Raw genomic sequence first — 17,242 nt, forward strand, 5'->3', positions numbered from 1 at the left:
ATATTAATTACTTTTGAACTTCATCACCATTTTTTGAGATTTCTCTTGTAATATATGGCAAGTAATGGACAGAACCAGTAGTATTCAATGTCTGGGGTGCAAGAATATACGCAACCCAGTAATTGAACTAGCTAGGGGGTGTGGTAGTGGAGCTTTGGTAAAAATCTTGGGGTGTGAATCCTTATATTCTAGTCATTTTTCTAGCAAATTACTATTACGTAAGTTTTCCAAATCTTTGGGGTGCAACCGCACCCAAATCGCACCCCCTTGGTCATCTATTATTTCTGTGGTCAGTTCATGAGGATGTACACTTAAACGGAAATTTATGGCACAAACGACACAAAATCGATGAAATTTCATTTTCTGTAGTTTCATTCCATTTCTACTTGTTGGCTCTACGGTACCTTTTCCTAAACACTGAAAAGTTAATCACTGCTAGAAACAATAATATAAATTGTGCACAACGAAGTCTACTCATGAAGGCAATATAATAGAGGATCAAATCCTTTTTCACATATAATCTCACAACTTTTACTATATAATATCTTGGTTTCTTCATTATGTCAACAAGGAAGCTGTTGAATTTATCGCGGATCACACTCCAATGTTAACTGAAAATGTCCATATCAGTAGAAGTATTCGTAGCTCCACACTCTATACTAGCACTAGTACTGCTTTTGCGCTAGTTACTTGAAGACTGAAGGAGCTGAGTGGCGCTTGCGGAAGTGATTGCTGAAACTCAAGATCAAGTTACAGATAAAATGAAAGTTACATATAGATGCTAGGTATGCGTAGAGCAAACACCAGCCGATAACATAATATAATAAATCTGTAGTAAGTTAGCTCGTGATGTTCCGTTCTTTTTAGGAATTGTGGGTTGAGGGCCACCATTCCTTAACCCCTTTGCCCCAAAGAACTCCCTGCATGCCTTGCACAAGCGTCAGCACCGAAGCTTACCTCCCTCCAATTTGAAGTGATCATGAGCCACTGCATTTGATTTTTAACATGTTTCCACAATGCTCTCACCTTCCAATGAAGATATTATTAGCTCTAAATGAAAGGATGTGGTTGAAGAGGGAGCTGGCTTTTAACAGTTACAAGTGTAGTAGTAGCCCTATCCATGACAAGGAAGAGCCTAAGTGGCTGAACCCTGATGTGAAAGAATAGGTAGAATCGAGAGCAGGGAATCGCGGAACCCTAGGCCACTTGGTGGACGATTCGAGACGTATTCAAGGAAGAGCTTTCGGATGATAGGAGGAATCAACGGCAGAAAAGGAGGAGGGAGCCGCAGTATAAAAGAGAGAATAGAGGCTGAAGAAGAGGATGAGAAAAATGAAGGAGAGATCAGGAGGTTAGAGAGAGCCGCCGGGATAGAACCGACTGTGAGGTAGCTCCATCAAACCAGATCGAATACAACTCGTGTCACTGAAAGGCCTAACTAGTAACGTTTCACCGTGGGTTTTTAGGTCTTACAACAAGCAAGAAAAAAACAGGCGGCAAAAAGAAAAGAGTTGGTCATGTAGCCAGTCATGCCTCTCCCCACAACACCAGGTCCTTAATAACTAAGGTAACCACCTCTCCATTTTGTTGAAGTGAAGACTACCCAAGAAAAGGGAAGGGAAGCAGATTCAAGTGGAAATGGAGTGAAAGTGATATATGAAACTCAATCCCAAATTATTAGAAATGAAGCACAACAAATTAGTAAGCAGATCAAGTTGAAGGAGAAAGATCTCCATCGTAACATCATTAATTACGTACAAGAGACGCTCGGCTCAATTAAAAAGAATAAAGTGGTTCTTGGCCTCTTGGGTCTTCCAAAGCACAAGCTAGGTACGACACAATCTTTAACTCAACACCATTGACGATTACGTTTGGAATGATAGAGGTTTAAGAGAAATTCAAAGCAGTGTGTATAAAGGGTTCCTAGATGGAAGAAGGCAAAGCAACACTGCAACGTACAACTAGGCATGGAGTTGATGCACCACTATGACAGTTGAGTTAGTAGAAGGAAAATCTCATTGTCAAGATGGGAATTACCTGATATTAAGTACTATAGATTTATTGACTACAATCACTATTGTAGTGTCTAGTTAGTTTGGCAATGTTTTGAGATTTTGAACACTCGGAAGTGCTACAGTATAAAGCACTTCCCTAGACATCACAGTCTAGCTATAAAAATGGTTTCTTCATTAGTATATGAAATCTCACAACACTAGCTAGCTATTAATTGGTTTAAGAATTCAACTAGGGTAGCACTTTACTACGTTCGCCTGCATTTGAATTGCTTGGATCCTTCTCAAACTTTAACCTGCCCTTACCTGCGGCATAGCTCCTATTACCTTTGAAGTCTTGATACATTTTTGGCTTTTCCAACATTTGTAAGAAGACGAGTTCGGCTCCAAGTAAATACATTTGAGCCCCCTGAAGTACATAAACTGTAGAACATTCTAAAGATACTAATAAAACCATTTCATGCATGGTGCTTGCAGAAAATGGAATGCATTGATTGTGCGAGTGAATGGCAGGGCAATTCTCCTTTGGCACAAACCACAAACCAGGGCAATGATAATGTCCAATCTGTGCCAAAGGAGAACTACACTGTTATTCTTCTTTACCAACACATGTTCGAACTGCACTTCCTTCGTCGAGTAACCACATAAGCACATACATGCCTTTATATTGTACAATTCGAACTTTAAATTTGGATATACCATAGGAAGAAGCAGCATATCCTAGAAACTATGCTTCCCAATTAAGGGCTTTAATTTTCTTTTTAGCCGTATCCTTATCATGCTCCTGGTCCCCAATTTCACATGTCGTCTCCACGTGAAAGTCACAAATCCTTGTAGTCTGTACCCCAACAACTAGTCATTCTGTAATAGAATTCATACATGTAACAAATGGAGTATATGAGGCTTTTTTTAAGGACACCATTTACGTTGTTACTGAAACTTTTGTTTGTATTAAACAAAGTAAAGGAACTTCCAAACTGAGTAACCAACCACCTGATATGTTATCTATATATATTATACTAAGTTTCTACTAACTAAATGGTGTAATTGGACAGTCAAGATCTTGTCTTGCTTTCTTTGAGATTGATATGACCATAAATTTTACTAGAAACCAATCAAGCATGATTTTAGTTGTGTTCTTTATTGGGTTCTTTAATAAATATATTCCGAAGTTTACCTACAAAAAATATGAATAGTGTACGCGTATATTGTCATACAATCCTCCGTAGTTAAGAAAACGTGCAAGCATAACAAATGCAATGCACCCTGCTAACATGAGTTTTTTTTTTAAGTCTCAAGTATAAATGAGGATGAAATTACGTAAGCAGTGAAAGAATGAATCGTTATGAAAAATAGAGGCACAAATATAAATCAAAGTTAAACTTTAGCATAACTAATCCGCTTTTGGCTTCTAATACCCTCAATTCCCTCAAATACTGAGGCCTTGAGTGAAAGGAGAATAAACAAGAAGGGACACAGGTCAGAGAACATTCCCCTGGATCTTCCTCTTTGTTATGCTCATTTCCTACTTTTTTTCTCTCCGTCCCTTTTCTTCGAGAATAATATCCATGACCCTTGAGAAAGTGGGGGCATCAATTTCCTTTTTTCTCTCCTTTTTTTTTTCTCGTTTATATTGCCTACCAGATAACGTCGACTTTCTACAAATTGATCTTGGCTCCTGATTTTTCTTCCCCAAAGATATGTCTAGCACTTTCAAACCTTTTATGTTCTGTACTAATCACGCAAAGGGTTTTATGGACCACATACACAGCAATTCCTTCAAATTAATATATGTTGTTCATAGTTTCATACTACTATCAAACAACACCACATCCAAATACACCAAAATAATTCCCAATTCCCGTAAGATAATTTCTGGCAAAAATGCTTGGTTCACGCAAGCGACTGCCTTGTTATTGTAACAATACGCATATTAACTGAGTTCTCACTTGCCGAGTGCTTACAATTATTTACTTTTACTTTTAATTAATTTATTAATTTATTTTGGGCGAGGAAAATTATTTGCAAAACCCTCGTCTTTTAGAGATAACACAATTTTATCTTAAAGAAAAAGTTAACGGTGAACATACCTATTGCTATTGCTCGTGTGATTCATGTAAGGGTCCCTTCATGTAACCTTTGTCTATCTGTAGAGGCTCCTTGAGCGAAACTTCTTCGTTACACCATGTTGCATTCGAATGGAAATTTAGTGGATCGGCTGTGATGAGGTTGTTGGTGGTGCTAATTTACACAGATATCATTTGTGACTTTACATTAGTTTTTTACTCTAAATTCATGGTGAAGAGGAAGAAATAAATAATAAAGTATTAAAAATAACAAATATAATTCCGAAACTTTCTATTATCTTGTACCGCACGATACGTGACTCTGTTGATTTTAATATTTTCCGGAAAGATACGGTCAAATGAAGTGGCTCAATTTATCTCTTATCCTGTACTCTCACACCATGAAGCTCTTAAGTTACACCGGCGGTGTTCCCCCTCTTTTTCTATAAACCCTCTCCGAAAAACCACCGAACACTCCGGCAACTCACCAAGATCAGCAAATAATGACTCATCTTCTTCTTTTACTATTGGGAAAATTATTTCCACGTCATCATCTACATTACTGTTTCCCGCGTAAATTGGACTATCAAATACTGTTGTTGGTGAGGTGGATGCCACGCCAGCAAACCAGCTAAAATCATCTGACGTCATCAATGGACCCTCGACCAGGTCAGAAAATTGGGTTTCGGGTTCGGGTTTGGGCTGGATAAGTAGAATGTTGGATTCTTGAGCTGGGCTTTCATCGGGTTCTGAAGTGGTTGTGGTGGTTGTGGGGGTGGAGTTGGAGTTGGTGGTTTTGGAAGGGTGATTGTGGTCACAAGCGTATGTTATGAGGAGCATGGTGGGGTTTAGTCGGCTTCTTTCGACTTGTTTTCTTGCTGGGCAACCCTTTGAGCTACTACATCGATAGTATCCTCTGCCAAATTCCAAAGAAAGATAATTAGATAAGAGATTATATTAGAATATTCCAAAGTCCACATGCATCTAGCAAGAAAAACACTATTCACACATTTGCCACTATTTATCACTATTTGATATGATTTATGACATGTAGCAAATGCTTTTGAGTTTTGCCACAACTAGTGATTTGCCATAATTTTGATGGCAAAATTTATTGGGGTGGGAGGAAGGGGGGGGGGTTATGTAAATTTTGCTACAACAAATTATACACAAATTTGCCACAAATTATTTATTATCATGTACTCAAACATCAACAAATCTAGATTTGCCACAAACCATTTGCAATCACCACTTTGATTACTATGACAAATTTACCATTGGCAAATGGTGACACAATTTGTCTTTGCCATAGCTCTTATCAAACACAGCCATAGTTCCACACTTCCACTCCAATATTGAATTGGTCATATAACTAGGGGTGCCAATGGATACCCGATTACCCGAAACCAAACCGAAACCGAATATTCTGGTTCTGAGTCTTAAAAAGTTAGACTCATTTAAAATGAGTCATTAAAAACCAAACCGATAAGAACCGAAACCGTTAAACTGAATAGTAAAAAACCCATGGGTACCCGAATCGAAATCGAAACCGATTATTATGATTTCGATATATAAAATTTAATATTATATTACATTTAAGATAATCAAACTCATACATCATAATATAAAATATATTTTTTATGTGTAAAAGTCTATTAAATATATATAGCATAATAGTGAATGTGTGTTGTTAAATGTATATTTTATAATTATACGTTACACAAGTGTATCACAGATTGTTAATAATAATGTCAATGTATATATTATGAATTAACTAATACATTTTATATTTATTAACTTATGCACGTGTATATTTAAATAAGATACACATGTTTGATATATTGTGGTACACACACTTATTATAAACCAATATATAGTGTTCATGTTAAAAATTAGTGATGAGATGTAATTGTAAGATGTATGTACTCGCATGTTCGATTTAAAATGCGAGTTAATACACGTGTACAAATATATGTGTATGCACGTAAAATATATCAATGTAACAAATATATGTGATTGCACGTGTACACGATCGAGTTAATACAAGGAAACAAATATATGTGTATGTCGTAAAAAAAAATCAAAATTATAAGGTTAGATATTTGATTATTTTAATTTCTATATCAAAAGTTTAAATTATCACATGAATAGTAAATGTTTTAACGTGTATGATTGATACATATTCATAAATTGATGTAAATATGATTGTTGATACATCACTAATTATATATAAAATATTATCGTATAGGAAAATAAAAAATAAAAAAAAAATAATGCAAGTTTTAGTATTTAAATGATTGAAATTGTTTAATAATCATAATAAATAATAAATACCCAAATTAGAACCGAAACCGATAAAAACCCATGGATTTTTATGGTTTTGGATTGGGTTTTATAATTCTTATACTAAAACCGTTGAGAACCGAAATCAATAAAACCACAAATAGTAAACCCAAACCAAAACCGCTAAAACCCGACCCAAAACCGACCCATTGGCACCCCTACATATTACCCTCATTTTCATAATATCAGGTTCCATCAAAATACGTTAATTGACTGTCTAAACAGCTAGTTTTAAAATTATCCAGGGAATGAAAGAGTCAAATTCTTAGCTAGGTCTTAACTATCAACCTCATATACTTCTAAGAAATGAAAAGAAATTAGTATGAAATAAATAATAATAATAATAATAATTTAGCATATACTAATAATATATATGTACATTGGTCATTAGACATTAGAAGTTGAAAAAGTCAGCTGCCAAATGACTATTTCAAATTTTATTTATATTCTGCTTCCGCTTAATTGTCTATACATTCCTGTTAATTGACCTTTTGGTATATTTTACCATTTTTATTTCTTTACAAAGATGAGTTTGTGATAAAATTTCAGTAATCTTCTCTATAATTTCAGAAAACCTATTTGGTGATATAACAATCGAACATTGTTAGGAACCATTTCTCTGTACATTTTTCCACCAACACACGATCACATAACTCATTTTGATTTTAGTAAGGACTACTATGAAGCACTGTTGATGTTTAATATGTGGCATTGAAATAGTTTGAAAAAAAAAAGTATGTAGTAATGATGTAAATTATATTGGATCAATTTCTTGTCATTGAATAAAAAATGAAGAAGATATAATTAGAAGGTTTATCTAGGGTCGAACATTTTAGCAAAGATGATCTCAATTGTCCTTCCCTAAAATTAGAAAATGCAATAGAAGGTTTATCTAGTGTCGAACATTTTAGCAGGATGATCTCAATTGTCCTTCCCTAAAATTAGAAAATTAGAAAATGCGGTTGAATATATATTTATAGCACTCAAAACTAGACCCTGAACCAAAGGTACATGCATCTTTACCGAAAAAAAAAACCAAAGGTACATGCCAAAAAATTTAGAAGTCCGACTTTGTTCATCTCCAAAAAAATTAGGCAATGCTTTCTCCTTGGGAAATTTCTGGAAGTGAACAAAGTCATTTTCCAGTATCAGAAAATGATTTATTTTAAAAAACGAACAATGATTGGCATCGGAAAGACATATTGTGCACGTGTTACAAATCATATCCAGGACACGGTACTTATTCGAATTCGGGAAGGAAGGCAAAATAGTACATACCTGGGAAATGGAGAGCCTTTGATGGGCTTCTGGCCATACTTTCTCCAAGCCCAAGAATCCGACGGTGGAGCTCCCTCCCCTTTTAGCCTGGACGCATCGACGTCTCCTATTGGTACCGACACTACTCTTTTCTGTATAGCGCGCCTACTGGAAAAATCCCCAAAACTTTCACTGTGAGAATTTACAGAAACATGTCACACCGGAATTTGACACAATTCCGGTGTAACAGTGGTACTATTACTACTACTACTACCACTACTACTTACCTTCGTTTAGGAGATGGAGTAGGTGTGAGTTTGTCGTCCCTAGTAATGCCAGAAAATTGGGAAGAATCACTGATATCAATCATGAATCTGGGATCTTCATGCTCACTAACAAAAGAGTTGTTAAATCTACCATCCATGATGTTGGGACTTGGAACAATATGAACTATTGATTCTTTGATGATGATGGTGTTTCAGACATTCAAGAACATGGTGAACATAGAGAGAAGAGAGGGAGAGAGTTGGGATTGATGATATGAGTAGTACTGTAGTAGTAGGAGAAGAAATGGATGGATTAGGACTTGGTTTTAATATGTATGACAGAAAGGCATTCGTGTATAGTTTATAGAGGACGTGCAAGCAAATAGCCAAATATTATATAATCTTATAAACAAAATATATTGCAAGTGAAAGCAACTCTATTTTAAAATATGTTTAGTCTTTGGTGTCACATGTATCTCCCTTCAATGAAGGAAAGACGGGGTTAAGATTATCTAGTTGGTTTATTTCATTATGTCATCCTATGTCAAAAACTTAGAACAATTGAACTTCGACTCGCTTTGCTTTCGTTGTCTGAATCAACTTGGATGTCCACCTGGAAAATTAGAAACATCCAAGTAGTCAGTCGAGTTGGGTGAATCTGATAAGTTGTTTGTTCTTATAAAAACAACAGTAATAAGTTCGCTCCTAGAATATATCATGGAGTAGTTGCGACTTGGGACTATGTGAGTGGTTGGATGCAAATCAGTTCTGATTTCTGAACTCCTTGTGATTTCTTTTGGTTAAGTGGAAAGTTATAGTCACAAATTTTTATCCGAAAGTGTTACGAAGTATGTAGTAACTCTGAACTATGATTTGGGTTAATAAATTTAATTACGCGAAAACAATCCAAGAAATCTAGTTTTTAGCACCAGCTTCCTGCATTGCATGCCACTGTGTTGGATCCAGTCTTCCTGAGTTCCATCTCGACTCTTGAAATAGTCGTAAGATGATCTAATCTCCTACTTCACCTGCTGGTTGCATTATATTTTGAGTCATGTATTCTACCTAGCTTACTCTACTCAATTTTGAATCTTCTAATATTCTTTTCACATCTTAAAATAATTTGGAATTGAAGTTGAACTATTGTGAATAAGTTGTAATTATTATAAGTGTAAGATAATGATTAATCTGACAGACTTGGTATAATCTTGCATGAGACACGACTTTGAATAGATTTAATGGAAGAATAGATTCCTAAGCTGGGCAAAAATATTTAAGATATCAATATGGTGGCAGAGCAGGGTTGGTATAGGTGACAGTTATAACTTATATGAAGTGCATTTAATTTGTACATCCATCTCAGATAGCATCTCAATATCTCAATGGCGCTAGAAAACTAATGAAATGCAGAACGTGCAAGAGGAATTGAAATTATAGAAACTAATAAACAAACAGACGTTCCTCGATAGTCGATGAAATGCTATCTTTAAAATTTGAGGAACGCTAGCATGCTGCAGCAGAAAAAGATAAAACTTGGATGTTGAGATTCACACTTACCTTTGAATATGTACACGCTTCTGCCAAGGTGATATCTTCGGCACTGATTGTTTGAAACAGGTCAATGTGGCTTCCTGATCCGGTCACGTTTCAGGTGTCACCCTACATCCTTAAATTCTGTATTTGATGAAATGGCTACACAAATGTAACTATTTTAAAGAAGAGGAAGAGGCAGAAGAAACCATCAAATATCAAAGGAAGAACAACACTTGCAATTTATATGCCCTTAAAATGCTGAATCCCAGTTGTGTGTACATATTTTAGCAAATTAATATGTAGCACGTGGTAATATCTTTTTATTGCTCGTCTTGGTATGGGTAGGAAGTACCATAACACACTTCAAGTCCAAGTCCTAAATAACTCACATCCTAGGTTCGGAAGTGAAATAAAAAAAAAAAAAGATTCGAAACGGAACTAGTTGGAGTAGTAGGTTCGGAGAAGTGTTGAACTCGAACTCCAGAGTTCAAATACTCAATTTGGGAAACATGTTTTATTGTTGTAGCTTATAGAAGAGTGTAGATAAAACTTAATAAGAGATTGTTTCCTAATTAAACTCTAATTACTTAACTAACAAGTAATTATAGAAACCTAATCTATTCTTATAAATAGAATAATTGAACTATGTTTTGAGTTGCATTGTTATTTAATCATCAACAAAAATTTGTATTTCTAGATTAGGTATATCCATAAATGCAGCATTGTCCAGACTGAAGTTCTTTTTTTTCATGGTAAATTGAAGTTGTTCTGACTACTGCTTGATTGACAAAGTTTATGATACTGAAAAAACTGAAGAAGATATTTCCGTGCAAAAAAACAAGAAAAGAAAAATACTGCCTAAATAAAGGAGCTTCAGCATGAATTTCAACAAACAAAAATCTTGCCAATTCAGCTGAACCAAATTGTAATATAAATCAACAGATGTCATATTTCTGTCCTATTGAAAATCAGAACTGTTGGTCATCAAAGAAAATCAGAACTTCTGCTTGTAATCCCTAAGAAAATCTTACACAGCTATGGTGTACATATAAGTCCTTCAATACATTCATATAAAATTTCAAACCCTAATTCGAGCAACATCCAATTCTTTTTAGCGCAGACACATCATCTTTGACGTGTATTTTCTCCCCTTTACTGGGGACATTTGAAGCAGCTCCATCATCTCCAGTCTCGACTGTCCTCCTGCTTACTATATGGTAGATCTGAGTCAGTACTTCTGCGAATGCATTTTCCACATTGGTTGCATCCAATGCGGAAGTTTCCATGAAGTAGAGAGACTCCGTCTCAGCAAAAGTTTTACCGTCCTCGGTTGAGACCGCCACAAGATGTCGGAGGTCCGACTTGTTCCCAATGAGCATAACGACGATGTTAGGGTCAGTATGGTCCCTCAATTCCTTCAACCACCTCTCAGTGTTCTCAAACGTTGCGTGTCGAGTGACATCATAAACAAGTAATGCACCTACAGCTCCTCTGTAGTAAGCACTAGTAATTGCACGATACCTGCAACTCAATCAAGCAAATCAGGGAAAAGACATTTGCAAACCAATAACAGCTTTGAATCTACCATCAATGATATCTGGTGCTAACCAACTAAAATCATGATTACTAACAAGGGATAAAAACAACAAAATTAACAATTAAGCCAGTCGGAGTGTGGGAATATAGGCATGCCTTGTTGAATGTGCTCTACAAAAAAAACACAATGAAGGACTCGGTGACTTATTAATTATTCTTGCTTGAACGTCTTCACATACAGCCAATACGAGTTTTCTTCCATCTGCTGACAGCTTAACTATGATAACGGGGCGAAAAAAAGCAATGAAGTTCAAAGTGACATTATCATTTAAAGGGTATCTAGCAGGCTATCGAAGTAAAACCTCAGAAGTATGAAGTAAAAGATCTTGATTCAATACAGCTAAATGCGAGGGAATATAATAAGAGGGGGACTACATCTGCACGCTCACTAAACTGGATGATAATATGGCTGGCGAAACAAGATTTTCCAAACAGATTCAAACTTTCAGAAGCTACTGATAATGTTGACGGCTACAGTAGTTAGCATGATGTTTCAAAGTGAATACCTACTTCCTTTGTGTGGTGTACCCCCACAACAGAAAAAGCCCATATCAGACGTATGATATTTTAAGGTTCAGTTAACTGAGGTAGAATTTTGTATTAAGTGGATGTCTGGATGTAAGGAAAGATTCTACATAACAAATTTTGGACGTCTACAAGGTGGACAAAACTTGAAGAGATACATCATCTACACTCCCCTCCAATAACTAATCAACAATAAAGTCCTCTCGTCTATATGAAATTTAAGCAAGTCAACCATTTTCCTACAAGTAACTTTTGTTGAAACTCTAAAATGAATAGATTAAAGCCTAAGTTACATTGACACAGATACAAATAGTCTGACATGGCGAAGTATCACGAATTGGGGTATCATATACAATACGTGTCTGTGTCTGTGTCTGTGTCTGTGTCGTGTCTGACACGGACACGTGGATACATATCCTACACAGATTTACAATATGGCGTGTCCATTTAACATAGATTATAGCAAGACAAGAAATTCTATTCTCTCCCAGGTGGCAATATGCGGACCCTTTGATATCTGGACATGCGGCGCTTCAGTAGTGTCAGGGAAATCAATACAGAAATACAACTCAACAGTCAATCTGCCTTCACAGAAAAGTTCACAGCACATGACCATCAAACCATACAGACATGCGCGCCACACATGAAAGTAGAGTTTGGGATGTCCTATTAGCGGACATCTCCAGATCAAGGATCGCCTGGCCAACGATCTACTCTTGTGATAGGAGGGACAAGCTGTTTTTGACAGACAGATCCACCAACAATCCACTCTTGTGGTAGGTGGTAGCCACTGGCCCAGCAGCTTGGGCCGAGGCATTAACCACAACCAAAATCAGGGAAATTGAGTTATCTCATATACTCAATACAACATATTCGTCTAAAACACATAAAACTAATAATGTCTTGGCAACAAAAAACTAATCCCCTCTTTTAATTACAAACAAAACATAGCTAACATCAGTTTACCTTTACACTAAAACCTACTACACAACACTTGAGATCTCAAACAAAAAATACCCATCATTAAAAACTTAAAATCAAGCAAAACTAACAAATACCCAAGTCATGAAAACAAAAGATAAGAAGAAAAAAACAAACCTTTCTTGACCAGCAGTATCCCAAACCTGAGCTTTAACAACTTTGCCATCAACAGTTAAACTCCTATTAGCAAACTCAACACCAATAGTAGACTTAGATTCAAGACTGAACTCATTCTTAGTAAATCTAGACAATAGATTAGACTTGCCTACACCTGAATCTCCTATTAAAACTACTTTGAATAAGTAATCATAGTCTTCATCCGCTTTATATCCAGCCATCTGTTAATAATAATAATAATAAGTGTGTAAAGAGAGTTGGGTTTATGTACTTATGTTTGAATATGTTTTTTTTTTGAGATAATTTCTTTGGTCTTAGTGACGAGGAAAGTGAGAGACTGATGTCAGCTTTGCTTTGATTGGAAAGTCCAAAAAATGTACATTTTAGTGAACGATTTTTTTGGACTCTTGTTTTTGATGATTGGGTTGCGGAATGTCGAACATATCTGGTGATATTTCAGGATATTGGACCAACGATACTTTTATAGAGTTGGAAAATAACAGCTTGGGCTTTGATTAGGAGCCCGTAAAAATATGAATGATGGGCCGAAGGTCTCAGACGACAACAGACGATATCTCATATCAACTGTCTTTGACGTTCTAGCTCATAATTCTGGGGAAAAAAACAGTTTTGACCCTTCAACTTGGACACAATTATGAAGTTACATTTAGACAATTTAAACTCTGGACTTGAAGAACGCAAATAGGTCCGTTTGGGACACAAAATTCCGATACCTGAAAGAGAATGTGGCAACTTCTTTTCATGTGTGGAATTTCATTTTAATGACGTGTAATCCAATCAAATTGAACCAGGTGATTGGGCAAGCGCTGAGGTGTCTTTTTAACCCACATCATCACTAGCTAAACCACATACTCCTTACGTGACACCCACATACTCCTCACTTCTAAATATCGGCAAATCCACATATCGGCAAAGCACCACCACCACTAACAGAATGAAACGATAAAAATCAGAAGCAGAAGGTCGTTTGATTGCAATTGTAGAAGAAGGAGAAGAAGTAGTGCAACTCAAATTCCTCACAAGTATGTGAATTTGCAGATATTTAGAAGTGAGGAGTATGTGGGTGTCACGTGAGGAATATGTGGTTTAGCTAGTGATGATGTGGGTTAAAAGGACACCTCAGCGCTTGCCCAATCACCTGGTTCAATTTGATTGGATTACAGGTCATTAAAATGAAATTCCACACATGAAAAGAAGTTGCCACATCCTCTTTCAGGTACCGGAATTTTGTGTCCCAAATCGACCTGCTTGCGTTCTTCAAGGCCAGGGTTTAAATTGCCTAAATGGAACTGTGAGGGAGTAATATATATTTACAATAAATATTAAGCACGTGTCAAGCACACCAGGATGATCACACGTAGCCACACAACCAGGTCGATGATGACCAGCTCATACAGGTTAAGCGACCTCATCAGCACCCCGAATGTCCTTCTCCCAAAACGTCCGCCAGAACGTCATGCTTCCAGAACGCTAACTCTAGCCAACACCCCAACGGCTAGTAACGTATGTTGCAGTTGGCATCATCAAGACCAGAGCTTCAATTGCGCTTGCCATTACTCCACCGCAGGATGCTTTCATGGCTTATTAAATGTCATCAAGTCCATAACTTGACCTGATGCGAGAGAGGAGGCGCAGTCACCTTTGCCTATATAAAGAAGAGGTGGAACTACGTCTGACTTGATTCAAGTTTTCCCCCAGCAGAGAGAACTTGATACATAGGCAGTTCGTCCAAACGAACTCGGTCAAACCCTATCAAACAATCCTTTCTCCCCCAAATTGCCTACATCAGTAAGGTTATATGAAATATAACCTTTACATTGGCGCCGTTTGTGGCTCGATTTCTTGAATCCACAAACCTTTAAACAAAAAACCCTCAAACAAAATCTCAAGCCCATGAAGCATGGAAAGCCTCCAGGATCAACTGAAGAGTATGACCACCTAGATGGAAGCCATGAACTTTAGCATCACCCTGCTCCGGCAGGAGAACGCAACACTAAAAACCGAGGTCGAGTCCCAGAACCCGAATGGAATCACCACTGAGGATGAAATTAACAAGGTTAACCAACAAATCAACAATGCGACCTCTCCCAGCGGATCGAACAAAGCACTAGCAAAAAGGACGCCACTCAGGTCGTTCAGAAGATGCTGAAGACGTATCGAGCATCCTCCTTCACAACTGAGGTACTCAATAAACCCTCCCACCAAGATTTCATTCAGCCTTGGTTCGCAATGTACGATGGCAGCACGTAGCTCGCTACATTCAGAGCCTTGCACTCTACAGTGTGCAGGATTTCGACCACCTACAGTGCCGCTTGTTTCCAGCAAGCTTAAGCAAGCTTAAAAGATGGAGCTCTCGATTGGTTCTATTCGCTGAGACCTAACTCAATCGACAGCTTCGAAAAACTAACGACGGGCCAAGCCCGCCAAGACATCCACAAATGCACGAAGAAAAAGCCGACCTTAATTCACTCTTCCAGTTGTCTCAGAAGAGTGACGAACCAATTCGTACCTTCTTAGGGCATTTCAAGACAGAGATACTGTCTATGGAGAGCGTCCTCAAGGAGTCGTTCGCCACAGTGGCCTTCACCAATGCAATCAGGAAGAGCACTGGTCTGTCCAAGTCGCTCATGAAGGAACACCCTAAAACATTGGTCGAACTATACGCACGTGTAGAGAAGTACATCAAGCTTGCAGAAGGCCTAAAAAAAGAAGGACTGAAGGAAGCAGATGAAGTCACTGTGATCTCAGATATCGCCCCATCTTCTAAGAAGCGACCAAAGCAACTGGGTTAGCAGACCAACACTCGAACCTAAACCAAAAGAGCGTTTGCTGTGCTTACAAGATCTCCAGATTACATACTGGAGAAGATAAAAAAAATGGCCTATTACCGACCTGAGGTAAAACGGCCAAAAGACACACCAGGAAAGCCATACTGCCCTTTCCATAGAGCAAAGTGCTATGAGACCAACGAATGTCGGGGGCTCAAGCACTACCTTAAAGACCTCATTGAGGCAGGGCATATCAAGCATTATACTAATATTGCCGATGGTGACTTGCGCCACAAGCTCATGGCTCACAGAGAGTGAAGCCGAACTCCACCACGCAACCACAACAGAGATCGCTCCCATGCTCGAGGACGCTCAATGAACTGATCTCGTCATGAGCGCCGCCAACACTCATCTGACAGAGATAACAATAGAATGATCAACATGATCACCTTACAGGATGACTCTGTCACGTCCACAAGGGAGAAAAGGAGACGGGTAGGCACCCTACAAAAAGTCTACCAATTCTCCTCACAAGCGGCTCCTGCCCCACACGCAACTGGTCGCAACTCAGGAGACATTACCTTCACTGAGGCCAACCTCAACAAGGTGTGCCTCCCACATAACAACGCTCTAGTTGTCCATGTCAAAATCAGCGACTGGACAGTAAAGCGCGTCCTCATCGACCCAGGCAGCTTATGTAATATTCTGTTCTACCAAACTATCAAGGAGATGAGCCTGCCCAAGTCGGTTATGATTGATCCAATAGCCCCCCTCTATGGCTTCAATGGATCTCGAATAGACCCAATTGGAGACATAATTCTACCTGTCTTAGTCGGGTCACGCGAAGATAAAGTCATCATCAACACGTGCTTCAGCGTTCTGGATGTCAACTCGTCTTATACTACTATTTTAGGACACCATTGGATTCACAAGATGCAAGCAGTGCCATCAACACTCCATCAGGTTTTACACTTCCCTGGCCCCAGAAGCATGATGGAGCTCAGAAGTAACCAGCTCGATGCCCACAATTGCAACCAGATCCTCTCAGTCAACAAGCCTGCTAGGGCTTCACTCAAAAATAAAGGAGAGATTGCCAAAACCAAGCTGGTAGAAGACTTCATCTCTGAGGTGAAGACCTTGACCAAGACCTCCCAAAGCGAATTCACAAAGGAAAACATTGGGGGCTCGGTAAAAAACGTCCCTCCAGAGGCCCAGACCCTAGAGGTTGCCCCACCACTTCAGGTCAAGGAGACACCGCAAGAGACCAAGACCCCAGAGGTTGCTCAGCCCACTGAGGTGACTGCTCAGACCGAGCTGAAGGAAAAGGTCAACCTAGGAACTAAGGATGACCCCAAGTTCGTTTATGTAGGAGCTAATCTTGATCCTATTCTCAAAGCACAACGTGTAAGCTTTTTATCATTAAATAAAGATGTTTTTGCTTGGTCGTACATCGATGTGCCTGGAATTGATCCCAATATTGCATGCCATAAGTTAAATGTTAACCCAAACGCTAAACTAGTTCGCCAACAACCTCGAAAGTTATCCCTTAGATTCTAAAAATGAATCAATGAAGAGATCGAAAATCTAAAAAAAGTTAGCTTCATTAGGAAGGTCGATTACCCTGAATTGGTCGCTAATATAGTAGCAGTCCCAAAAAAGAATGACACAGTTCGCCTTTGCGTGGACTTTACCAGGCTAAATCAGGAAACTCCTAAAGATATCTTCCCCTTACAAAGAATCGACCGACTTGTGAAATA

General features: G+C 38.1%; 2 protein-coding genes and 1 long non-coding RNA gene across 3 annotated transcripts; 1 reads left to right on the forward strand and 2 right to left on the reverse strand.

The window, feature by feature from the left end:
* Positions 1-356: 356 nt before the first annotated feature.
* Positions 357-4,301, forward strand: LOC147518746 (uncharacterized). Its single transcript, XR_015211874.1, has 2 exons — positions 357-1,793; positions 1,831-4,301. It is a non-coding gene; the product is annotated as an uncharacterized LOC147518746 (long non-coding RNA).
* Positions 4,302-4,311: 10 nt separating this feature from the next.
* On the reverse strand, positions 4,312-8,297 carry LOC147518747 (putative WRKY transcription factor 65). Its single transcript, XM_086590502.1, has 3 exons — positions 7,966-8,297; positions 7,700-7,846; positions 4,312-4,994 (listed from the first exon to the last, which is right to left on the reverse strand). The coding sequence occupies exons 1-3, from the start codon at positions 8,100-8,102 to the stop codon at positions 4,460-4,462; spliced, it is 819 nt and encodes a 272-aa protein (XP_086446628.1). The 5' UTR covers positions 8,103-8,297; the 3' UTR covers positions 4,312-4,459.
* Positions 8,298-10,360: 2,063 nt separating this feature from the next.
* On the reverse strand, positions 10,361-13,047 carry LOC147518748 (ras-related protein RIC2-like). The gene is made up of 2 exons (XM_086590503.1): positions 12,697-13,047; positions 10,361-10,998 (listed from the first exon to the last, which is right to left on the reverse strand). The coding sequence occupies exons 1-2, from the start codon at positions 12,915-12,917 to the stop codon at positions 10,563-10,565; spliced, it is 657 nt and encodes a 218-aa protein (XP_086446629.1). The 5' UTR covers positions 12,918-13,047; the 3' UTR covers positions 10,361-10,562.
* Positions 13,048-17,242: the final 4,195 nt, after the last annotated feature.

Source organism: Coptis chinensis, chromosome 2, assembly GCF_015680905.1.
Source record: "Coptis chinensis isolate HL-2020 chromosome 2, ASM1568090v1, whole genome shotgun sequence".
NCBI classification, from domain to species: domain Eukaryota; kingdom Viridiplantae; phylum Streptophyta; class Magnoliopsida; order Ranunculales; family Ranunculaceae; genus Coptis; species Coptis chinensis.

What these genes read in the sequence shown, in the direction of transcription:
- LOC147518747 (XM_086590502.1), bottom strand. Translation starts at nt 8,102, where the DNA reads ATGGATGGTAGATTTAACAACTCTTTTGTTAGTGAGCATGAAGATCCC. An exon ending in ACTCCATCTCCTAAACGAAG is followed by an intron (nt 7,847 to 7,965) that starts GTAAGTAGTAGT and finishes GGATTTTTCCAG; the next exon opens with TAGGCGCGCTATACAGAAAA. An exon ending in AAAGGCTCTCCATTTCCCAG is followed by an intron (nt 4,995 to 7,699) that starts GTATGTACTATT and finishes GGAATTTGGCAG; the next exon opens with AGGATACTATCGATGTAGTA.
- LOC147518748 (XM_086590503.1), bottom strand. Translation starts at nt 12,917, where the DNA reads ATGGCTGGATATAAAGCGGATGAAGACTATGATTACTTATTCAAAGTA. An exon ending in GATACTGCTGGTCAAGAAAG is followed by an intron (nt 10,999 to 12,696) that starts GTTTGTTTTTTT and finishes ATTGAGTTGCAG; the next exon opens with GTATCGTGCAATTACTAGTG.